The sequence below is a fragment of the Falco cherrug genome, chromosome 12 (assembly GCF_023634085.1).
Source record: "Falco cherrug isolate bFalChe1 chromosome 12, bFalChe1.pri, whole genome shotgun sequence".
Taxonomy (NCBI): domain Eukaryota; kingdom Metazoa; phylum Chordata; class Aves; order Falconiformes; family Falconidae; genus Falco; species Falco cherrug.
The window spans coordinates 5,361,421-5,387,071 of record NC_073708.1 but is presented as its reverse complement, the minus strand read 5'-3'; the positions used below and the strand labels follow the sequence as shown (position 1 = coordinate 5,387,071).

At 38.6% G+C, this 25,651-nt stretch overlaps 2 protein-coding genes across 8 annotated transcripts in view; both read right to left on the bottom strand.

Annotated features, from left to right (window-relative positions):
• Positions 1 to 25,651, bottom strand: part of RABGAP1L (RAB GTPase activating protein 1 like) — a 254,855-nt gene that overhangs the window by 152,096 nt on the left and 77,108 nt on the right. The window lies entirely within an intron of this gene.
• Positions 3,067 to 15,895, bottom strand: GPR52 (G protein-coupled receptor 52). Of its 2 annotated transcripts, none has more exons than XM_055724796.1 (2): positions 15,753 to 15,895; positions 3,067 to 15,524 (listed from the first exon to the last, which is right to left on the bottom strand). In XM_055724796.1, the coding sequence occupies exon 2, from the start codon at positions 13,853 to 13,855 to the stop codon at positions 12,770 to 12,772; it is 1,086 nt and encodes a 361-aa protein (XP_055580771.1). In that variant the 5' UTR covers positions 13,856 to 15,524; positions 15,753 to 15,895; the 3' UTR covers positions 3,067 to 12,769. The 2 variants fall into 2 exon arrangements, 1 of the variants encoding a protein (XP_055580771.1); XR_003561737.2 differs by lacking the exon at positions 3,067 to 15,524 and adding an exon at positions 15,538 to 15,676.

The following is a 25,651-nucleotide window of genomic DNA, read 5'->3' as shown; positions in this document are numbered from 1 at the left end:
TCTTCTAAAACAAGAGACCAAAATAAAAATGAAAAGAAAGAAAAAAAAATATCTTACCCACTGTTGACAGTGGGCTTACAATCAAGCTGGTTATCAAAACTACTGATCTTAAGAGAATTAGGCAACTGAGTCTAAATGTAATGTGAGTGTTACACTTTTCTAAGTATTAACGCTAGAATTATTAAAGACATGTATTTTTATTAGGGTTCAGAGCCAAGATTTTTCTACCAGTCTTCTGAACCACTCCTAAGAGGTTGTAATGGTTACCAACACAGGATACAAATCCACTGGCACAAAATACTAAATTCTAAATCTAACTGTGAATTCATGGAAGTCCAAGAAAAATGAAACCTAAATATAACACAACGTATGCTGATATTGCCCTAATTTTGAAAGAAAATGGTTAATGAGAAAGCAGGTCAACACAAACACAGAGATGCTGTTGCAACGAACCAGAAAGAACTGAAGAGACTGAGCTGAGATAAACCATTTTGTCCAGTTATAACAGCACAAGACATAACATGAACTTGATTTATATGCATGAGATTGTCTTGTCTTGTTGTGGAAAATAATAGTGGCATGAATAAACTGAAGTGTGACCAAGAACCTTCTGTTAGGCAGAAAGTTCTCACAGGATGAAAACAGGCTTTTTGTAGCAGTAGTCAAGGAAGCATGTTACACATCTAACAGAAGTTCTACACAACAGTAAACAATTATATAACAACCTTTTTTAAGATTACAGTCACACTTAAGTAAAAAAGTCTTTTTTTTTCATTAAAAAAACAACAAACAAAAAATGAAAAACAAAAATCGCACACTCCCTACAGCATTTGAAATTTCAATTCTAATTTTGAACGTTCAACTATTCCACCAGACAAACTGGATAGTAACAGATGACAGCAACAAAAAATACTTAACATTGATTCAGTCTTTACCTTTAATCTAGTCATGGCGTACTTTAATGCCTTTTATGTTCACATGGTCGTAACTCACATCAAGGAAAAATGGCCAATATGCTGTTACATTAAAAAAATAAGAGCAATGCAACCATGGGAAGGGGAGGGCTCAACAAAGAAACTATAAAAAAATTTAGCCAAATTCTTTGGAGTTCAGATACAGAAGTTCTAAAATAATATCCTAGAGTTATACTTTTTAAACTGTCATGTGTTTACCACAACAATCTATATTTAGTTTTTCAATAATGTGAAATAATATGGTATAATATTCTTACAACTAGCATCTTTACATATGTGCAAAAATAACACTATGTTTCAATCCAGCCTGTCAATGTGCTTATTTAGAGGACAGGAGGAAAACATGAAATGCAATATAGCAAACCAGAGCTATGCATCCTCTCCCTTTTGTCTTTCATGGTCTTCAGCAGTATTTCTTAAACAGAGACACAAAACGCGCTTTTTTGAACATATGTTAACATATTGCCTTCAGTTCAGCACACAAACACAGATGCACACTTGTTTCACGCGAGACTTCTGTTCTCATTAGTAATGCTGCTGCTGCTGCATTCCCTGCTACTGTAATGGAGACACTCATGAGTTATATTAAGTACTTGCTGAAAAACCTGAAGTTTAGGGCCTTCCATGTCACTGCGAGGCTGAATACAGAAAACTAAGCCAAACTTCCTTAAAATTCCATGATTCCCCTATAGTCAATGGGAATTCTGCTTCCAGCTGGGATGAAGGGTTGGACCAAAATGTGCGTAATTAATAATACTGACAAGCTACTGCATTGAAAAGCGGCAAAAATGCTTCCTGATTAAATTATTGGCAAATTTTGATGACTTCTAGACTGCAAACATTGTTATGAAGCACATTAGAAATGCCTGCCAGTGACTACACCTTCATTTTTCGATATTTTAAATTACCAGTAACAAGAATGTTTCCAATAAGATAACAGAAAAAGAAACCCAAACCGACAGTATAAACTAAACATCCACCTAAAATTTCAAGTTTTTCTTTACAAGCACATTGTTTTTCAAATAATAATTATTGTATAAGGAAGAAAAATTCAAGTGCCAATTGTCTTGCTGCTTTCTGCAAGTTCACTTACATTCTATTATAAGAAAATGAACAAGACATAGTCATGAAAATAATTTAGACATTGACATCCAAAGCTACAATTTTGCCTGACATTTTCCCAACTTTTCCATGAACAAGAGGAAGAAGACTCAAGCTAGCCTGAATATGCAGCAGTGCATGGAACTGCAACACCACAAAAGATTTGAGCATAGAGAATCGAATGTACCTTAAAAAAAATCACATTTTAGTAACATAACTATTGACACTGGTTTTAAAAGAAAACAAGAAAATGTCATTAGGGGCAAACTAGTGTTAACTGATCTAATTGCAAAATGACAGGAGTAGGATGGAACTTCTTTCCTCTATAAGAAAAAAAACCTAATGCGAATATATAGTTTTGGAGATACACTGACAGAGCAAACCACAGTCTGTTTCCAACTTTATAAATATATCAGCCCCAGTTATATGGATATAGAGTTTGAATTCTGGTTTTATTTCTCAATGGGTAACACATTAGTTCACAAAATAGGTAACATGCTGACGATTATAAGCGGAACGACACAGCCATACTCAATCCTCATCATGGCTCATTAAGATACTTGCTTTGTTCACTGTGGAACTTTGTTGTTAGCTTCGCTGTCAACTGTGGTGAGTGCAGAAATACTTGAGAAAATACCAGTTTACCATACATACTCTATGTCATCAGCCACAATAGGCTGTCAAGGAAATTTTCTCAACGATTCAGTCCCTCCTTGAATACAACATTGCAGTCTCTCTGCACTGTTAGTGATCTCCTTATCTTTTATCCTGTTGGTATGATAGCACAGATTTTCTAACAGTGTGATAAAGTAGAGGTCTTGTTGGACCTCTGCTGAGCCAGCTGCAGCTTGGGAGGGGTACCTGGCTTAGCCACATGCAAGGCAGGCACTCCTGCTTTTGCAGCATCACTTTTTATTTTAAAAAATCACGGTATTTAGATAGGATTAAGAAGCCTTTTTTGTTGTGGACTGCCTATAATAATAGCCTGACTCTTAACTACTATAATTATTGCAAAAAAAGTGAAATTTATCCCCTAAATCTTGATTTACAGAACTAGCAATATAGTTCCCTTCACGACTGCTTTGTTGGTGCTTTTCCAGAAGGTATTTTGCCTCAGGAGCAAGAAGAGGTGGGGACAGCTGATCCTGCTGACGCTTCTACTCTCACAGCCACCTTCCACACACAAAGATGCACAGCCACAGATGTTCATTTTTCACTCACAAATTTATTCAGAACAAAACAGCTGAAGTAAATTGTGTGTTCTTAGTTCCTGACAGACCAAACATGAAAAGAAATACCCAGAGTTAGCGTATGAAAAGTAATAAAGATGTAACAACAGAACAGAGCAGGAAGGTAGGAGCAGACACTTGAGGTTGGCCCTTAGTTCCTCTAGTACCAACACTGTCTGCAGTGGCAACTAGGAGCAGATGCCTAAGGACAAGCGTAAGAACAGGGGACACATACTGTGACGATTCCCCCATCACGGTCTGCCAGCCACTGGTAATCTGCAGCACGTGGACTCCCAAACCAGAAGCATGAGGACAGCATTTAATACACTATTCCTCCCTGAATGTCTCTGAGTATGTAACCCATGTCAGCTTTTGACATCCAGAGTGTCTGTTGCGAATGTATTCCACAAGTCACTGGACACTGCTGATTTTCATAGTGCTACCTTCATTTAATTTTTTTTTACACTGGAACAGAAAACGATGAGTAATCGCACCCAGTTCTCCCCCATGACATTCATGACCTTGCAGACTTGTCAGTCCCCTGCACCTTAATCCTTTCCTTTCTAGGCTGAAAAATCTTAACAGAGATTTTTTAATTCTCCCTAGGAAAGGCTCTTTTGTCACTCCCCAGAACTCGCTCCAGCTGTGCTACCATGGACCAATTACACCCAGCATCCAAGGTCCAGGCACGCTAAAGTGATGCCAGTGATGATTTCTAATAGTTATCTTTATTATTTTTATCATTAGTAATATCTCAATACTTTTTGGTAAGCCATGGCTCATTAAACTATGATTTTCATAAGGCAACTTACAGTAACTCAAAATCCTCTTCCTGACAGGAAACAGATACAATTCGTTTTGTTATTGTATGAAAACTAAGAGGTGCTTTTCTTCAGAATCAATATTTATATTTAATCCCTCTAATTTCACCTGCCACTTGAAATCCAAATTTTTCCCAAAATAAATTATCAACAGGCATTTCTCACATATATCACATTTCAAATCTCTTTTTTCCAAATGTAAACACTTTTTGTCTTGCTATAAACTTATTTTTAAACAAAATCAACACCATTATTACAAAAGCACTTTGCTATAATTTTTATTTTTAAAATACAGACATTTTAATATGCAGTGAATTTAATAAAGTAAGATTATCATTGAAGCACAATTGTATCAATGACCAACCATCACAGGCATACTTTTCCCCAAAAAAGCTTCTCAAGCCAGGATAAACCAGAAGAAAGGAGCTGCAAATGCACAGGGATAATACAGACAAAACTTCCAGTGGCACTTAGGCAAGAACCCTCTTACGCCGCGCCACCAGAATCAAAGGAAATACAATCAAAGAGATAAAAGTATCTCCAGAAATTCCATCCAGAACACTGATTCACCACCAAAACAGAGTGTCTTTAGTTAGCAACATTTACAAATAAAATCAGTGGCAATTTCAGCCCAACAGAAGAGGTTGGAGAACTTGTCATCTGTCGATGAGGCTTGCTGCCAAGATACCTGAAATCTAGTAAACAAGGTACAGCAACAGCTTCTTTTAGATACAATGAAATGCAGTATAGATTTAAGACTAGATGTTCCCTTGTAGGACATGATCTTTCTAGTACTCTCATAAAAGTTTTTACATGAGTCAAGTGAAAAAACATGTCTACATAACAGCAAAACTGAATTTCAAATTCAAATTTGAAACTGAACTTTAAAAAAACCAAAAGCCAGAGATCAAGTAAAGCACACCCAGCAAAGGAAAATAATTAATTGGTTGCGAGTTCCCAAGGTAAGAGATCACAGAAAATATGGTCTCCGAAAGTCCTGAGTTGAAAAATAAAAAACCTTAAAAACAATTTAATTATGATAGCATGTAGTTGTATTTATTAGACTGCTTCCTTTTCTATACATCATCTTCATAAGCCAACACAAGATACTGCCTGGACAATATTAAGTAGCCAGTATTACAGAGAAAGTAGTTTTGGATAAAGGTCCTTCATTTACAGCCTGTGTTTGCTGTTCCAGCTTTGGTAATTTTAGTACATGCTTAGCACTTATCCAACTCTAGCCACAGAGTGGTCCCCAAAGCCCTTAAAATGAAGGAAAAGCTGCCACTGAAACCTTGCCATCATATGACTGTTTACATCCCTTATATATGTATAGTTGCATTAAAACTCACTATAAAAATTGTAGTGTCCAAAATCTACCCGATTATAATAAAATTCCCTTATGAAGATCCCATTCCCCTATTGAGGGCATAGAGGAAGAACAGAACTAATGTGTTCTTGACCTAATAACAATTCATTACTCATACAGATATTTTTTTTTTTAATTACAATAAATTCCCTTACCATTAAAAACCCTAATAAACAAAGCTCTGCAACCTTGTTGAGGCAGTTTAAGGCATCATTGCCTTAAGCTGTCTATGCCTCCCCTTCTTTGGAGGATTAACTCCATGTAGTAAAAGTACAAGCAGAGGACATGCACGCTCATCAGCTGTGCCAGCTGCCGTACAGCCCTACCCACTGCTGCTAAAAAGCTGCCAGACCAACCTGAAACACCAAGGGAACAGGAGGGGAGGCATGTTTCATTCTGCTGCTGGAATGGTAACAATTCAAACCACCACGAGTTTACTCAGTGAACATGAATCAGAGGTTTCAATGGCATGTTGGATGGAGAGAGACCTACACGAATCTTGCCAGGGAACAGGAAAGTATACATATTCCAAAGCAACACAAGTGTTTTGTATTTAGCAATCCCCATTTAAGCATACATGTGAACACCAAGATAGAGTAACAGAATGGCATTAAGGTAAACTACTGAAATAAGTAAAAAAAGGTCACTTGCTCTCAAGCATTTGGCCCTCCAAAGCCACAACCCCACCTGGGCTCATCTGATGTAATAATTTCTGTAATACAACAGATAAGAAGCAGTCCATCTGAGGAACAGTCAGCTCTTCTGCCTCAATGCACAGGTCCTGTATTTGCTTCCTCACCACAAAACAGCTAATGAGAACCTGTATGCTATTATCACTTAATAAATGCCAAAAACCTGTGGGTTCAGCAAGTGTCTTTCATAGGTCAGAACAAATTTGCCTGATCATGGAAAGAATCATTTGTCCATTTACAAATCCAAATTTAGATGTCACACAAGTAGAACTTTTACATAATACATGCACAAGCATAAATAACACTAGAGAGATCATGAAAGGACTAGAAACTCTAACCTGGTACAAGTATTTGAAGACTTCCCTACCCAAAGCGTACGAAATTCAAAGCGGTACATGTGCCACAAGTAACATACTTAGTTCTTTCCCAAGAACGCTCCATTGTACTTTCCCTAACCACTACTCGGTTTCTCATTTAAATATTTCATAAAATTTAATTCTTCCATGATAAAACAATTTGTGCTTATTCAAATATCTTATAGAAGAAGGGGAAAAACAAAGACAACAAGCATTACCTATTTCATTTAAAGAAAATAAAGAAACAAAAGGCAGTGCTGTCAGGATGCAGAAATGCCCTCCCATGATTAACACTGTCATCTCGTGAGCTTCCCCTTCTCAAAATCTTGGTGTTTTGTCACTTCTTTTAATACTGCTGGTTGCCAAATTTAGATTGAGGAGCTTTGAGGCAGGGACGAATACCCCATATAAAAAGTGAAACTCTTTTCCCCGGTAATCATTCTATTTACAAAGTTTCACTTTGATCCGAATCACCTTTTCTTTGTTCAGACGACTCACGCGGTGATTAAAACGAAAGCCTTCGGCATTGCTGTCACATTCTTCTCCAGGGGGTTAAGTTTGACCGCAGTCAGCATAAGACTGTGATAAAATCCCAAAGAACTCCAGGCACTTTTACTGCCCGAAATTGGTTTTCCTAGCCTCCTGTCAGCGCAGCTGAAAGCACTAAGATTTCCTTATACTCATCCTACCTTTCACAGTACTTGGACAAAGGAAAAGTCCACAGAAATTATGGATGTTAAAGCGAGGGGGTTTTTAGTATTTTCCCGAGGCTGCGCTGGGGCACAGAGCCATTAACAGCTTCTTCTCCATTCACATACTGTTCCTTTAGCACTTAAAGCTCATGGACCTCAGAGGATTTTCATAATACCAGATTGAGAAAGGAGTAATTTCATTTAAGAATGACTAGAAAAATCTGTGAGTAGGAAACTACTCTTAAATATCCTTCCAAATCGCTTTCACCCCACTAATCTGCAATAATTTGTTAACAACTAAAAATGCTTAATGGCTGCAGAGATCTATGTATAAATTCAGTATATGCTTAAAAAAAAATTTAAGTATGTCTATGTTAAAAAGGCGGAGGGTGGGTCAGCAGAAATCAGATTTTACCTGAACTTTGTATTTGGTTTAGCAAAAAAAAACCGTAACCTTTGGAAAATACTACCTTTAAGCAACGTTCCAGGCAATGCTGCAAATACCAGGAAAACACTACCTCAGTGATGGATTTCTAGAAAGGCCCAAAAATTAATCGGCATCAAGTTAACAAAATGTTTGGTTTTGCTATTCAAATGATATACGTAAAAAATGTTTAATCAAAAAAACCGCAACAAAATAAATCTAGCTCAGCTGTTTAGAAGAACAATGCACCACTCCATCCATAAAACAGCCTAAAGAGAGACAGCAGTAACAGGGGGCAGGGATGAAGTCCAAGGCATAAAGTTATCCTTTTGGTGACAGTGACAATAAAACTGAAAGGTCTGCAAATCAGCTGATCCTGGAGGATGGCTGGGGAGGCCACTGCCACCTTCACTGACATTCTTCCCCCCCAGTGCTGCTGGCCTTCCCAACCTTTGGCACTGCTCCTGGCAAAGCCAGCGCCAGGACCAGCATGTTGCCAGGCACGTGGCAAACGAGCTTCAGGTCTGATAAAGCAACATTCCCACCACAAGCAGCAGCTTGGGTTGAGAGACACAGATCCTCAGCATTCAAACACCAACATTAAAAAACAAGCAAACAAAAATCTTACAAATTGATATATCTGTTTGGCTACAACTGCAGTATGGAAAGATAAAAGAGATTCCTGTTGAGAACCAGCTGTGAGATGGTCTTACAACTGATGCATTTCCCATCAACTCGATATCCTGTTGCAACTATCTTTTGTTTATAGTCTAACTTAATTTTTCATACACAATATAATATAGCTAATGAAATAACTAATCATTACATTGATACATTTTTCTCAATCCTCAATTTCTAATATTGACTGGTAAGTTATTTTACCTTAAAATGGTCATGTTATTATTTTTGCTGAGTGTGAAAACTAAGCGTGCTTATGGATATTCGGTCATCAAACACTAATTAAAAATAATCATAAAAACAATATAAAGGCTATTTTTAAAAAGTCCTCATTAACTCTTATCTATGAAAGGTGGCTCAATAAAGCAAAACACTGCAAACTTTTCAGTAGAGGAAGCACAAAGATTCTGCACAAAACCAAACCTAGCTTGATACCTCACGCTTTACCAAGTACAATTACAAAACAGATTCTTAAGCAGAAACAGGGCAGGTGGGGGGCGGAATATCTTACTATTAGACAATAAGTAAACTTTACAAAGACGGCATTGTACTTTTCATTACTACAGTTTTCCTTCCCTTTAAAGAACAGTTATGTTAAGGAGAAATTCACAGAAAATAAGGAAGCACACAGAATTTGGTTATGAAAAAATTACTTTCCTGGTAGTGCTTTTGCTGCCATTACACAGGTTTTTTACTTTTTCCTTAGGCTGAAGATATGAGGTTCCAAAAACAGTAAGGCAATCAACCTTGACATAGCCTCTGTTACAGTACAAGCGCAAGTATTCAAAAGAAATGTAATGGCACAACATAACCTACCAGACAAAGGAGCTCTTTATATATAGTTGTTGTTGTTTTGCTAACCTATTAGGTATATCTCTTCACTTTACGCTTTTTATTTAATATTTAGCATAATCTTATCACTACCTTTTTTTTTTTTTAAAGAACCTAAAGTTTTAGCAACTCCTTCAATATATCTGTATATGAAGAGATTTTATTATTAACTGTATTATCAACAATGATTTTTTCACATTGATTTCTTTAGTTAGTGTCTGGTCACCTACTTACAAGGTATTTCATAAATCATAAAGATCTTTAGACACATGAAAATGGGATATGTAGTCCAGATGCCAGCTTTAAAAGTCTCATTCATTAATCAGATTTTCATACAAGAACATGAGACTTTATGTAATGACAGAATGAAAACCAGAAATGACATACTGGGTGACTGGAATTTCTATTGGAGATTTTAATCCATTAAACATTCAGTCATAATTTTGGAAGATAATTTAGCACCAGCTGGAATCCTCAGACAGCATCAGTAAAACAATAACAAACCTCCCTGAAACAAAATTTTAAATCACGAGTTTAGAAAACACTTTCAAAAAAAATGAAACACTCTTACTAAATTTAAAAATTCATGTGACTGACCACCAGGTCAGATCCTGTCGTCTGGGAAACAGCAAGAAGAAATGCAGTATTTAACTCTGCTGAGGATGTTTAATTTGACAGATTCCAGGACAGCAGGAGACACAGATTTACAGAGAATAGGCTGAAATGGGACTTTACAGGAACTGAAATTCAGGGTCCAGACAAGCAAATTAGCATTCTTGCACCAACAATGCTAAGCCAATGCTTAAGAAACAAAACAAGAAACAAAACAAAAAAAAGGACAAAGAACCTAGGATATGATGGCAGGGTATTGGATTTCTACTATGTTCTCTCCCTCCAACGACAGCCTGAGGAAAAGGGAAATCTTCAGTTCTGCCTGACAACTCCACAAGCTCAACACAATGGTAGAGAGAAACATATTGCTAACTCTGCCCTTTAGGGCAAGAAGCCAGTGGGCTGGCGAGTAAACTTTGTGCTGCAGCCTCTGAAGCAGCTCTCCTTCTGACCTACCGTGTGCAGGCAATAAAGCTTCAAGGTGCTGGACATCAGCTCCGTTTGCTGAGGTTATATAAGCAAGGTTCAACTAAGGCACTACCAATACAAATGAGTTAGCCTGTGTAATTCTACGTATTTGTAATTACAGTACCATACTAACAATGCATCTACTGCCTCCAGGCTGTGTTTAATAAAACATTAGTTCAACTTCAAGCATCTTCTAGAATTCAAATTCACAAATTCAAGAATTTTCTTGAATTTCAGGAGGTCCCATAGAAACTTGTTAGCAGGAATGCCAACAAAACCCAGAAGCAGTGAGCAGCCAGCTCTGGAGCACAGATATAAAACTACTTCATTGGTATGAAACCAGCCCTGTGAGTTGGGAGAAATGAGATAGTTCATTGCTCCTTGTCTAAGTCTTGCACGCTGAGGACCTACTAAGCAGGAAACAATGACAAAATAGTGACAAAACGAAATGAATCCAAGTCATGTCTGTAAGAAGAGACGGTGTTACGCAACCTTACAGAGCAGCAGTCAGCCGAAAAGAGCCTTCTGAAATAAACAGCAACTTTTCAAAAGAAGGCAGCAGCCACATTCCTGTAGACATGGAGCATTACAAGATACGTGCAAAGAATACTGCTCAGTTTTCCATATCTATCGGGGCTAATTGTCAGCAACAGCTCAGCTTAGCTAGAGGAATGTTTCAAGTCATATTTCAATCTGCTTTAAAGACTGTACAGTGCTAGAAACCAGTATATAAACGTTTAAGATGGCCAGTAAGCAGCTTTGAGGTTTGGATTTTAAATCGTTCGCTCTTGAGTCCTAACCCAAAAGAACTTTCACAGAGAACAGAGCATAACATCAGGGAACTAACGCCAAAGTTGGTTTTGATAAACATAATACTACTTTATTCCATTGTTTTAACTTTCTTACAGGTTTAAAAAACATACAGGGGTTCAGAACCACCTCAACAGAACAAAGAATACATAATTAAAGGAGATCTATAGTCAAACCACAAGTGTCCAAGCGTGGTTAGCTTCCGTTACAAAAAGTAATCGGCATGATCTTTACATATGCATTTTGGTGAAAGAAGGACTGATAGTGCAGTGTTACAAGGCACCAATAACCAATAATTGGGCCTTTTTTAAAAGCCAATAACCATCTAAGAAACTTACATTTGGTTCAAAATAGTAATTTAAATATTTTATTGATTGGCATGCATCTGAACCCCTGGCAATTTACTACATAAACCTAATGTGCACCCTTGCAAAATAAAAAAAGATTTCATCAGTGGACCTGAAAATCAGTTCAGTACAAAAGGAAATACTGAAGCTCTTTGCCTGCATTTAATACTAAACTGTCTTGTTCACCTCCTCCAAGAACACTTGTCTAACAAACAGCACAGAAGTATTTCTCTTAAAGCAAGTGTAATTTTTTTAATCCTGTAGCATTGACCTATTCCATGTGCTATGAAAATATTAGGCACAGACCACGATTTACGTTTTCTCTAAAAAAAATACAGTTATGTGCAAGCTAGGTTCACACAACGGATTGACAGCTACAACAGTAAGCTATTTAGACCTCCCAAAGATAAGGGTTGGTTAGTTTTAATTTTCTAAGCAGTGAGGCACACTGCTGTGCGCGATTATCATATTTGCATTAGGATTATCTGTGTAGCCAATAAAGGAAAAGCTTCAGTACACCCTAAAGGACACTACATCGATACTGTGTGCTAATTTAACAGGATCAAGAGAATGAGAGAGTGAAGAAGTCATTGTATGTGGGCAGCTGCAGTCACTCAGCCAGCCAGGAAGGGCTATTGCTTTCTGCAGGAAGAACGGTGTGAAACTCAGTTTACCTCGTAGGTGCCCTCAGACTAAACCACTTGGACATGATGGGATCTAGGGATGCATAGCATGGAAAAAAAAAGGGGAAATGAGAGGCAGAGCTCCCATGAAAGTTGTACCAAAATGTGCCGTTTTATCCAAAAGCGTCATGCCCAGTGTAAGTTTTATGCATTGCAAATTGTTTGTACAACTGAAAATTGTACAAGATGTGAGCAGAGACAGAGCTGACTGTTAATCTGCAATATCTACTATAGTCCTCAGGTATATAATTTACGGATAGCCACTTACTTTGTTGTTGATTGTTTCCTCTTAAATATATTTAAATTCAGAAGGCTACAGTATATTCCGACACAAAGATAGTAAGACAACTTTTCTACAAGGGGAAAAATGTAAGGTAGTAACTAACTTATTTATTTTATGAGGAACCACCTCTGATGTGGTAGTTATTTCATGCCCTTTGGAAGATTTTTAGTTCTGACTTTCTTCAGCGTCTCTGTTGAATTGCTCTCCTCACAATTTCACAAGAGCTATATTCAAGTTCAGTGACCCCTCTTACAGCAGCCTTTGCCTTTTCCACAATCACTTTTAAACTCACTCTAACATCATAGCAAGCTATTCAGGTAAACATTTCTCTTCTGGCAAGCTTCCAGATACAGCAAATACTATCGAAACTCCGCGTTTGATTACGTGAGCCAGTTTTCTTTAAATGGAGCAGGAATTAGCCCGTTTTCTCGGTTTAGGGTCCCGTGCATCCCTGTCTTTTAAACACATACAAGATGAACATATTGTCTCTGACAGTCTCCGCAGTCCCAGCCTGAAAACACTGTTGGAGAGGCTATATATCACACAGTTGCAGAAACTATTGCTTATAGCAAGCCATGTCGTTAAGAAGGAAAGTGCTGGGTTTTCCAGCACCCTAGAGCTCTCCAGCAGAAAGTATATGATATAAGGGAGCCACAGCATGTAGAACACACTGGTTATCCGAAACAAAACCATGGCATAGCGGCGATCAGGGCTGTGCCCAGTCTCCCCAGCAGCATCCACTTCGTGGCTAGGAAATCGAGCTCTCCGATCATTTATCTCTTTGGTGTGCTGCCGGCAAATTTTAAAGATGTGGAAATACGTGAAACATATGACAAAGGCAGCAGGAGCATATAGTAAGCACACGATAAAGCCAGTAAAATAGGCATTAGTTAGCCAGGAGGTAGCACACCATTCAAAAATATCTCCATGGTAACCAGGTTTTCCCCAACCAAAAAAGGAAGGCAAGAAGATCAGACAAGAGTATATCCAGATCAAGATGATGCAGATTCTCAAGCGACAAGGTGTGACCAGTTGATTATAGGAGAGAGGCTTTGTTATAGCGAGATAGCGATCCACACTGATGCAAGCAAGACATGCCATAGATACGCTTTTTAGCACAGAGATGATATATCCAAAAACTTGACAAGTCAAGGACTCGTGGACACCTGTCGAGTAGTGGAGCAGTGACAAAGTAGGAACCAAGCAGCTAACTCCAACAAAAAGATCAGCATAGGCCATGGTCTGAATAAAATAGCTGGTGGTATAATGATGCAGAAGTGGAGCACAGTGAAAAACAAATATCACAGTTAAGTTACCCGCAATAATTAAAAATGTTAGCAAGACAATAACAACTGTCTCAAGGATACAGATGTCAACTGCATTGTAGTGACCAAATCCAAGAGGGCAGGAGAGATGCTCAGATACGTTCATAACACTACTGCTCATATTCAGAGTCCTCCATTCAATCCATCGGGACTGGTTCATGTTTTGTGATTAGGGAACACTGCAATCTGAGCCTTAGTGAGCAGATGACCTGCTTAACAGCAGCTAAACTCTGCTTCAGCGTCTCACGAGCTCTCTTTGTAGACACTGCCAGTGCTTACATTTGAGAGGATTACAGTCCCATAGCTGTTGATGCCGCCTCAGCATCAGTGCATCACCTCTGGCACACCTTAGCTTTAAGGAAAGAAAGAAAGAAAAAAAAAAAAACAAAAAAACAAAAGCCAGAAAGAGAAAGGCCACTGATCAGCTCCTCCAGTGCTCTCGACCAATCTTTAGCAAACACAAGGCACTTCTAAAACAAACAGATACTGTGAAATAACGGAAATAAAAACTGACAAAAGAGACACATTCATTTCCCAGGACATAGGGGGGGGGGGAATCTCTGACTGCTTATTTTCCTGAGAAAGTCATTTACTTTGGATGAGTGAGGGGTGAGGGGGAGGAAGGGAAGGAGGAACCTCCATACAGCTCAGGTTTCCTGGACCAGCAGCAGTTACTGGAGATAATCTTTTTAATGTCTCAATTTAAATCACAGACTGACTGGAGAGTAAAGGAGAAAGTTCATCATCTAATACTGTCTTTTCTGGCTCCACGCAGGAGATGGTACTCCGTCTTATCCATGCTATTCATTGGAAAGGTAAGGAAAACATTTTTGTCAAGGTTAATTCCAATAGACTCACCACTGTTTGGGTATGAATAATGAATTTTATTTGGAGGGAGACGGGTGGGGGACAAGGCAGATTTGTCCTCTGACTCCCAAGAAAGAAAATACATCTCACGTACAATGAGGAAGATTGTGTCTATTCATTTAAAAATGAAAATAATTTAAGAATAGAATTTGGAGACTTATGTCAATATTCACAATTCCTTCAAGCAGTTATAGTCCATTACAATTATTAATGCCAGAAGCATAACTCAAGGTCCCCACAGACAAAATAAATTCTCTTGAATTTAATTTCAGCAATGGTAATTTAAAATAACCATCTTTGGAAACTCTGCCATATCTGCTACAGTGGATTGGTACCCAGGAGTTCACAGGTATATCCATGATATTGCTCACCTCTGTAGCAACACCTGAATCATTTCACAAACCCCCATACAACGAGAACAGAAACTTCCATCTGCATTCTGCTGTGAAGCTAACGAAATGCTGATTTGACTAGAAAAGCTGCCATTGTTTACTAATCCATTATTCTGTTATTCAGCTTCATCTTCTTAGTGTTGTAGGGTTTCTATATTTATTAGATGATTGGCATAATAAAGACCTGCTTTAAAAAAAAAATGTTCTTCTAATTGCAGGACATTACCTTGTTCATTTCATTCACAGTTACGGAGAAAGCAAACGCTAAAAGCAAGCATCTCCTCTGTTCAGTTTTAAGGAAATACTTCATTAGTTCAGGAATCATTAGGCAGGTAATTAATTGTATACAATCTTGTTTTTTGAAAGGCCCCTAAAATGTTAAAACCATCTTTAATCCTAGAGTTCCTGAGACTAGAAGACTGGCAGTGGAAATTAATGAATCCACACGAAATGATCTCCAAGGTCATTCAGATATTAATGCTGGCATTTGCTTTAAGTCTCTTTAAAGTACCAGAATCTCTCTGATGTTTTTGATAGTCCTTGCTGTGTCTTCAGGAAGAATTTCAGATACTAGGAAAGAAAAATTTTCAATTCAGTTGCAGCAGTTTGAGGGAAAGCATTCTTTTTGGAGTTAATTTCCTGTCGTGCATCGCCACGCTGTACAGAAAGTCCTTCTGATTTTATAACATCCCAGAATATTTCCGGCTATTCATTCCCTTCGTCTATAAGCAACAGAGCACGTATATAATTAGTACTTTCTCTAATTCTTTGTTAAAGCAATATAGCAATTTTTCTCACCTACACGCATCCTTATCAGCCGCTTTGACGAACTGCTTGACAGGGGAGTCCTAGTTACTGTGGTGCGGCTGGAGCGTCTGTCGCTATTCCTTCTCTCCTTCCCCCTGGAATGATTCTTGCACCTGAGTCCGCCGCCGCTGCTCCTCCTCCTCCTCCCGCCCGCCCGCCCCCCCCCCCCCCCCCCCCCCCCGCCGCCGGGCGCTGCAGCCGAGCCGGGCGCTGGAAAGGTGACAGCCGGCCCCGGCCCCGGCGCGCAGCCAATGGCCGCGCCGCGCCGCTGTCACTAGGTAACGGCGCGCGGCCCGGCCCGGCCCGGCGGCGCCCCCCGCAGCGCGGCGGGGGCTCGGCCCCGCTCGGCCCCGCTCCGCTCGGCCCCGCCGCCGCCCGCCGGGCAGGTGCTCGCCCCGGCAGCCCCGGCGCGGGCCACACCGCGCCAGCATGCCGAGGGCGTGCGGCCCCGGCCCGGCCAACTCGTCCTTCAGAGCGAGCGATCATTTCATCTATAGGTGGAAATACAGCATTTCAGAAACCGCCATCACCGTCTACCTAAAAATGTTCTGCAAAAGTTACTCTCGGGTTACCGATTTCGCACGCAGCTTTTATACGGTGCCTGCAAATGTTGAGCTGGGTAAAATACTTGCTACAGTCTAACACACGTTTGTCTTGTCTTACTTGAACGACAAAATCACAGTCCCCTAAAAATTAATTATTTTTATACTTCAGGCAGATTATTTTAAAACTCGTCTGCAAGCGGTTTCAACACTGTGCGAGTTTTTAATTGCCTCAACCGGCTGCAAACATGGGTTTAAATACAAATACTTGTGAATAACACATTCTTCCCCACAGCACAGACTTTTTAACCCAATTAACTAATCTCGCTATCCACGCAAATGGATGCTGCTACTCCCTCATTAAGGACTCAAACTTCTGTTTACTTCTGCTGCCTAGAAATAAAAACCAGCAACAGAAGTACAATCATCAAAGTTATCGTACACAGACACTCCATACGTCCTCTGACACAGAAACAACAAATTTAGATACCAACATACCAACCACGAAACAGTATTTTGGGCTATAGATCAGGAAGAGACACATGTCAAGAACGGGATCGAAGGCTTTAACAAACTAAGTCATTAGAAACTACAGTCATATAAATTCTTTTAGTTCCGAGGCAAACCACAGGCAAAATTTTAATAAGCTGCTCCCAGGTTAACATCTTGTATTTCGAGTATAGCCTGGAGCAAATATTCAAGACTGAATGACAAGTCTGTAGAAATGTGAAGCAAGAGAAAATGCAGCAGTGGAAAAGTGGTTTGCAATAACGGCGTGTGATCATTCCAAATTCTTCCATCGAAAGATTTTAAAAAAAAAAAAGAAAAAACCAACAAAAATTAAAATCACTCCGATACCTCAGAACTGTAAATGGCTGCAACAACAGATTTAATGACTAAATTTAGTCCCTGAGCACAGCTTTAAGCCATAGCTCTCCATACCACAGGCAGAACAATAGGAAGCAATTTTTATTCCTCCTCTTCCCACTCCTCCTGTGGGGGAGGAGGAGGAGAACAAACAACGGTGTGCACAGGCATGGCAGCAACCAGTACTTCATTCTCCCTCTCTGCCCTCACCTGTTTTGGGGTTGGCACCGGAGACATAAAGGGCCAAAATGTCTTAAAATGGACGTTAGAAAGCCTGACTGACATGTTAAGAGAAGCAAAGGTAAAGCCTAAAATGAAGTGGACCGCAGTAACTACGTGCTCGGTGCATCCTGCTCAATACGGATTTACATACTGGTAACTACTAAAGTTTCCAAATGTTACAGCGACCGTTGAGTCACCCTGCTCACAGGTCGGATCCAGCCGACGTACAAAACCCCAGCGCCTGTTACTGTGTGCACAGAACACCGAACTCTGATAGCAAGCGCTCGTGTCAGCCAAATATTTCAGGTCTTGCAGGAGAAACCCGGATACTGCTAAGCAGGTACGAGACAACAGAAAAATCAATGGCAACCTCTGCTGGTTGGTTTTCAATGCAGGTAAAATGCTTCCCTTTCATCAATTGTAACTAAAGGGACAAAGTAATTCAAAAGTGAGGAAGTATCATTTCATTTAAAAAAAAAAAAAAAGTCACACTGCAAGCTGCCAGTGGCTTTATCACCTCAGTTATTCCCAGAGCCCAACTCCTGGTGGCATTTTCTAAGCAGCAGCAGTGCAAACTGGAACTGACTGACTGCGCTAACTTGTACTGTGGTTTACGTATATTTGGAGACAAGTGAAAATTAAAGCAGAAGTCAGCTAGTCCTGACAAAACGATGCAATTACAGACAGCCTTTTACAAGAGGCAGCAACACTGAAAAGCTATATGGAAAAAGTTTTCTAGGTGTACATTGGAGACACAGTAGGGACTCTGGCATGGTTTTAAACAAAATGTGCTTCAGGATTATTTTTTTTTTATTGGCATGTAAAGGAAAGGAAGTGAGAATGAGTAAACAGTTATATTGGAAGAATTTAATGGCTGTCACCAAGGCAGTATTTTACATGGTACAGAAATTCTGCAGCTGGTTACGTCCAGCAGAAGGACTGTGCTGTTCTTCAAGCTGAATAGAAGGAGCAATTCCACACCTTCTTTATAAATTACATCAGCTAGAAACAACAGAAGTTACCATCCAAACTAGAAGACTCGCACCATCTGATCCTGCTGAAAACAGAGGAGATGTGGTAGGAGCTCGAGCTTTGTGTACAAGAAGAAAGCCTGTTAAAGCAGTGGTGATGTGTGTGATCCTGTAAGGAAACGAGGTAAAGCTTCTCCGACAGAAAAAGTCCATACAGAGGTAGATTTAGAAGCTTCAAGCAAGGAAACAATCTATTACTCACTTCTATTCAGAAGGGAAGAGCAATATTTGTCTTCTAAATCTTTTTTTGTAAAGCAACAGGACTGATAGAAGCAATTCCTGCAACACACAAAGCAGCATCTCAGTCGCACCACTCATTTCTAGTTTGAAGTCTTTCAGGACTCTCTTTGTTAAAATATTGAATGGTCAGCTGGATTAAATGGACAACAATGATTTCTGTAAAATCTTTTAAAAAGATATTGATTAGAGCAGGGAGATGCAGCTGAGAGTACAGGATGAGGAACATAACAGATATTTACTTAGATGCAGACCTGAATTACAATGTTGATATACATACCAGCTCCTTATCTTCTTTTCTTCTGCCTGACTCCCCATCCCCCCCCCTTTTTTTTTGAAGTATTATTTTGTTTTATCCACTTTCTCCTCAGCCTATAGAACAAAGGTGTTTCTTCAGTTTGCTTTATTTTTATCTTAACTACCTTTGGCATTTACATGTCCACTGCCTCGTATGAACACCCTGGTTTTGTTTCTAATGCCTCCAGAAAAATTCTGTTCTAAAAAGCTTGCAGCTTGTAGTGCAGTTTAAAGAGACGGAGTAATAAGAAAAATCAGTAGTTGCCTTAATTTTGTGTTTGTGTGTACATGGTTGGGTTTTTTTTACATCAGACCGGTGTTTGAAGTTACTCTCTGAAGTCATACTGGTGCTATATTTAAGGCAGAAATCAGTTTTATTTGTTATTTGGAATATAAAGCCTCTTCCCAAAATCCACCCACTAAAGCTGTCTATTTTCAGAACTGCCATGAAAAGCTCTAGCTTACACAGAATACACAGAAATATTTACCTGAGTACAGGCATATAATATCAGATATAAGAGGTATACACGTATAATACTCTCCCCCCCCTGCTTTGAAACAATCTTCACTTAAACACTTCATGTTGGAAGGCACCTCTGGATATCAGCTGGTCCCAACACCCTGCTCAAAACAGGGCCAACTTTAAAGTCAGGTCCAACACCAAATTTAGGCCAGGTTGCACTGGGTCCTATATCCAAGCTGAGTCATGAAAATCTCCCAGGGATGGAGTTTTCACAGCTTGCATGGGTCCCCCACCTTTGACCTCTCCCACTGTGACTCCCAGTACCGACTCAGAATTTTTCTTGTTGCAACTTCTCTTCATCCTCATCCAGACTAAACACACTTGGGCCAGTGGTGAAAACCCAACAGTGTCAGTTCTCAAGGAAACTACAGTATCTTGTAGAAAGTTTAAACCCATGAAATATTTCTTCACCTGATAGTCTCATTTCTCGGTTTTGCTACCACAGATAATTTTCCTTTCCTTCTCCCTCCCACCCCATGATCATAAAGAACGCCATAAAACATTTAACAATGCTATGGCCCACATACCCCTGTGACTGCAAAAAAGATCAAGTGATAGGAGTTACACAGCTATGTTTTTGAAATGCAAATGCCCTTGTGGAGCACCTACCTCACTGTTAGAGGAAAACCTTATCCCAAAGCCTGCATAAGCCTTTTCCACATTAGAGGCAAAACTGAATTTGATGGCAGCAACCCAGTAGGTTCTATAAGGTGGGGAAGAAGGAAGTGGCTGGTATAATTTGGAGTGGAGGGTGGAGGGAGTTCAGGTAAGAGGCTGGAAGGGGATAGTAGCTTTCTAAAAGGTCAAGTTCTGTGAGGGATGTGGAAGGGAGCTAATGATCCCTTTTTCTCTTAATACTACTCCAGCAGGCTCTGCTTCAGCCTACCCCTCTGCTGGACTCGCAGCCCCAGTCCTCTTCTAATACTGTTTCTAATAAGGCAAATATTAGCCAGTATCATCTACATGTTTAGTAATTAGCATGCTGTGATGCAGAACAAGAAACTGGCAAAAACCAATTTTTTTCGTGTGTTGTGGTGGATTGGTAGAGAAAGATGGGCATTCACATTTGCAAGTTTATTGTGCAGTCTTTTCATGCTGTTATCTAACAATTACATTACACAATTCTGAAGTTTGAAACTTTTAAATTACCCACGAACATTATTCATGTATTTAATAAATATTAAGCAAGTTGTCAGAGCAAATTGCTACAATCTCCCTTTAAACATTCCTACCTGTGATCTCACGGATTAGATAGTTACTCTTCTGAATTTTACATTAAAGAACATTTTTCTTCAGGAGGAGCTTCCCTCAAGATTATATTGATGTTCCTAAGACAAATGGAATTCACTTTACAAACTCAATTCGGAACGACAAATACCACCAAACTTCCGTGCCTCTAATCAACTGAAAGAAAGCACTGTGCAATAAACTATCAAGAAGTGAATTTACTTCAGGGAAATGCTGTGAAGTCTAATGAATGGTGACAATTAGCATTTTTCAGGAATTAAACATAGTATTTGCTTTACACAGCAATTAAGCTATGAAAGGGTGCTATTTACTAACTGACTACATATGATAAGAAATGCGCCAAAATGAATGAAAATGGACGTTGGAAAAACAAGAAAAATGTCTCACGATAGTATGAAAAGCAAAAATTAAACATGTGCCCTCTGAGAGTTTCATGTACCTGCCACTAAAACTAATCCCCCTACTCCTAAACTAGCAGTAGTTAAAAAAAAAAAAAAAAAAGGAGAAAAAAAAAGAAAAAAGTAAAGTATACTAGCAAAAGAGAGGCTTACTACCTACCACTGCTCCAGGTATCCCAACAGAGGGCTGTTACTTGCATTGCTTTTCCTTTAGCTCCTGCTTTTGATTATGTGACTGATGTTTAGTGAGTGATTTGTAAAAGCACACGGAAAGTCTAAAACATGCATTTTTTTCAGAATTGTCCCTCTGCATTTCAAGTGCCACAACAAACCCATGTCCTATCCATGCAGCTGTCCTAACATAAAACATAGCCTCTATGCATTAGTACATTAGAGTGAACGGAAATGAACTAGCTATTAATTACACTGCTTTCAAGAGATGATTAGAATTTTAACCTATTAAATCACAGGACAAAAGACAGCAATTAAGAGACTGTAAATGAAGAAACAGTGAAATGTAGAGAATAATCTGAACAGTGCAGGTAGCATTACCCTTTTTCCTGTGGGAATCATTTCTCATATTTTAAATTAACGCTTCAAAGATTATTTTAATACAGCATTCATTTAAACTTTTTAGAGTCATGTTTTGACATAGTTGTGTTTTTACTAATGCTTTTGTCTATGTCAAGCCAGGAATTACATTCCATAAATATTGGTATTCTAAAAGCATATCACAACTGGGCAACAAGACAGTGTATGTTCAGAAGGATTCCAGCTGACTTGGCAGAAGCATAAGCTCAGTCAGTACTAGTAGTAATTCCATTTCAGCCGAGCTAGAATAAGAGATTTTAAGGCTATTAAAAAAAAAAAAATCCCAAACACTGTGACCACCTACTTTGATTTTTCACATACTGCAACCCAAAGAGTTCTCTTAACTACAGCATGACCTTTTAAAAGGCAGCCCGTTTTGAATTAATGAGGTCAAATGATGAATAATTTATTGTAGCCTTGACTAGGAAGCCAATTTCTAAGGCCTGTGCAAAAGCAACTACTAAGATACGAACACAAGGATCAAAACCATATACATCTGTCAGTCTTTCAAAATCACAAGTTTGGATGCACCAAAGAATAAAGTTGACATACATGCAAACCTAACTAACTTTCATTTATCACTGCCTTTTAAAAACAAACAAAACCAGCTGCATCCAATATTATTTCTTTAAATTCTCCCAAAAGCATCGCCACTATTTTATCCTTAAAGCATTCCTCGGAACTCAGTGCCAAGGCCACACATCTGTCAACTACTGCATGATCAACACTGCACAGGCTTCCAAATCCTTCTCCATCTCAGCACCATACTTCTGAATGTCACAGCGGCAAACCTCTCTGACAAAAACTGCCCACCGTAAGCTTTGGCAACTTACTTTTAATCTGTGCTGAAAGCTCCAATGCAGAGTGCAGCCATGTGCATCATTCTTCTCAAAAATAGTTTCAAACTTTCAAAATTATCCACTTCAGTCTAATTCTCTTTTCTAAATACTGTGAAGTGGCAGCTACCATTATGTGACAAATTGACGGATGCATGGCAGAAACAAGATTCAAATCCACTTTCTGTGGATGCGTCTTATGTTAAATGGTCACAGTACATTCTCCCAGAGCATCTATTCTAATCTAGATGGGCTGGCTGGAAATGTGCCTAGTCACATGGACAATTTATTTTTTATTTGCATATATAATTGGCACATTCCACCCTAAACTTTTCCTTTATTAGATTTTTTTAAAAATAGTACTTTCTCAAGGAGACAAGAGGTAGCTCGGAAAACCACCAAACAACTAGGATCATTTAGGAGAAAGTCACAGTTTCAACTGCTCATGTAGACAAAAATGGGTTTAGAATTAAAGATTCACTATTTGTTTTACTGCAAGACAGCAGGTAGTACTCACGCCTGATTTGAACTAGTAAATCCAGTTCCACTCTTGAGAACAATAAAGCTGAAAACAATCAAAGTAAATTGTGAATTCTGGAAGACTATCTTTAACCAAAGTGTTACTCTGTATTACTATTCTACAACTTTCGTGAAGAAATGGAAGAGAGGAACATGGGAAGGATATGGCATAAAATCTATTTATAAACTGAAGCGTGGCACAATTTCTTCTTGTGCATTTTAAGCTCAGCTTCATTTAAACCAAATTTTCCTTCCGGCTGGAAGTGCTGCAGAGGTATCACTTACACTCTCTTCCAGCATGGAGTCTATATCAGCACGCACTTGCGTCAATAACCATATATGAGAAAAGGACCAGGAATAGCTTCCTACCAAGAACGATCTAGAGGGAAAATTTTGCGAACAATAGCAGTTGAAGCAGAGTCCTAGCTAACTCACAGACATGGAACCTGGCAATGACAGACATTTGGAAAATGCCACTGAAAGCAAGAACTACTGATATTTCCCTCCCCACCCCGCCACCTCCACCCAGAGTTAAAAATTGGCTAATTAAAACTTATAAAATCATCTCACATCTGATAACTATGTTTCAAGATTAATAACATCTAAATATATTCAACTTCCAATAACTAGCAAATGTTGTCTTAAATTACTTTGATTGTATTAGATAATGAGGACGTTTATATCTAGAAATTGGCACATGTAAAATGTTATGTGAGCTGAGAAATTATTTTCTTTATTCAAAAAGAAATACCAAACCTGACATTATTTGCCATCTCTAAGAAAAAAAACTGAAATTAAACATATACTTTATCAGCTCTAAAAATAGGTTAAATATAAAGGCAGAGGTTTTGAGAGCTACAAGTCCTTTAGCAAAGGTCACTTTCAGGGAATGCAGAAGTCAAGTCTATAGATTAAATTCAAGCCCAGTTTCTTTCACCAAGATTAAATTTACACATAAACCTTTCCCCTCTGCTCAAAATTATGGCTTGAAGCTAAATGTCAATCTCTTCACTAATATATTTTTAAGATATATCACATGTAACTGCACAAAACTCAGCATATCAACACACTGAACTAAATACTGGCCTCTAAGTAATTGACAATATGCCTGGGAAGGGCCATACAGGAAGAAATGGAAGTACTGGGTCCTACTTGCTGTATTTGTATAGGATGCTAGTGGCCATCATTTTTATACGGCCACTAGAATTAATTTGGCTTGAAAAGGCACACAGCATGTTTCCTGAACACCCTTCTTCCCAGCATGTCTGTGATGTCTGCTGCAGGAACAAGCTAAGCATAATTTGTTCTCCTACTTTTAATGAAAGGTAAGATAAAGAATGACATGGCAAAAATTGAGTTACTTGCTGCAAAACTTAAAACAGTAATCTTTAAAGCAATCCTACAGTAACGAAAAAGAAACAACCAAACAGAATGAGGGACAGCATTTGACAGCGTAAAGAAAAATGATTCCCATAACAGAAGCAGTTGCTTATACCTTATTTATAGCCATTCCATATAATGAAATAAAGATCTTGGAAATTACTCTCTAACAGTTACGGTTTTCTAATACACTAACTACAACATATAAAAATGAAATCCCAGCAGCAATTTTCTACAAAGGCAAAGCTTTATACTCTGATTTGCATCCATTTTTCTGCATAAGGTATGAAAACACTCAGTAGTCAAAAAAATTGCCATAGAAATGGAATAAGGCTAGATGAAAAAAAATTAATTCTTTTTCAGGATATGTTCTAACCAAAGTGCTCACTGGGGAAGAGTTTTGCTACATTTCCTTTTACCCCCAAAGAAGGCTCTTTATAAAACAAAGCAAAAAAAAGAGTGAGGAAAAAATGGTTACATTCAAAAAGCTATATTTTATTGTTATGGCAACTGATGTGCTAAAAATAAAGAAATAAAGTTGTTATGGCAACTAGAATTTTAAAGGCAGTCAAAAGTAGAATAATCAAACATTCTGCTGGCTTAAAATGTAACGTCTATGACTCAATTTTCAGAAAGAGCTTCAGAGACAAGTAGTGGTTGGGTTTTTTTGGATTCTGCTTTAAAGATCACAATTAGTACAAGTTTCAGAGAACTCTACACAGTACAAGGGAGGAAGTCAAAGTGAACAGAAAAACAGTCATTTGAAGTTCTCACGGTCAGCAGGAAGAAACACACACCACTCCTTTAATGTCCTGATGACCCTACCTAGATCCATAAAATGTATTGGCCTATTATTAAAATAAACAGCAGTAGGACAGTATCTATGTAAGTCATCACAATGATCAAAAGACACTATATAACTAAAAGGTACTTAATGATTTTACATTAAGTACTGAAAAATTCAGGAGTACCAAAATTCATCAGTCTGAAGCAGCAGACTTCTGCCCCTGTATACATATGAAATTATAAAGAGAACTACAATTATAAGATTCTAACATATTTAAATTTCAGATACATGCTTGATCATCATTACTGGGCTCCTAGCTATACAAGCACTTCCACGACAATCTTAGCAAACTCACTGTCTCCCATCCAACACATCTCAGATTATCGAAATTGGTACTTTTATTAAAAAAATT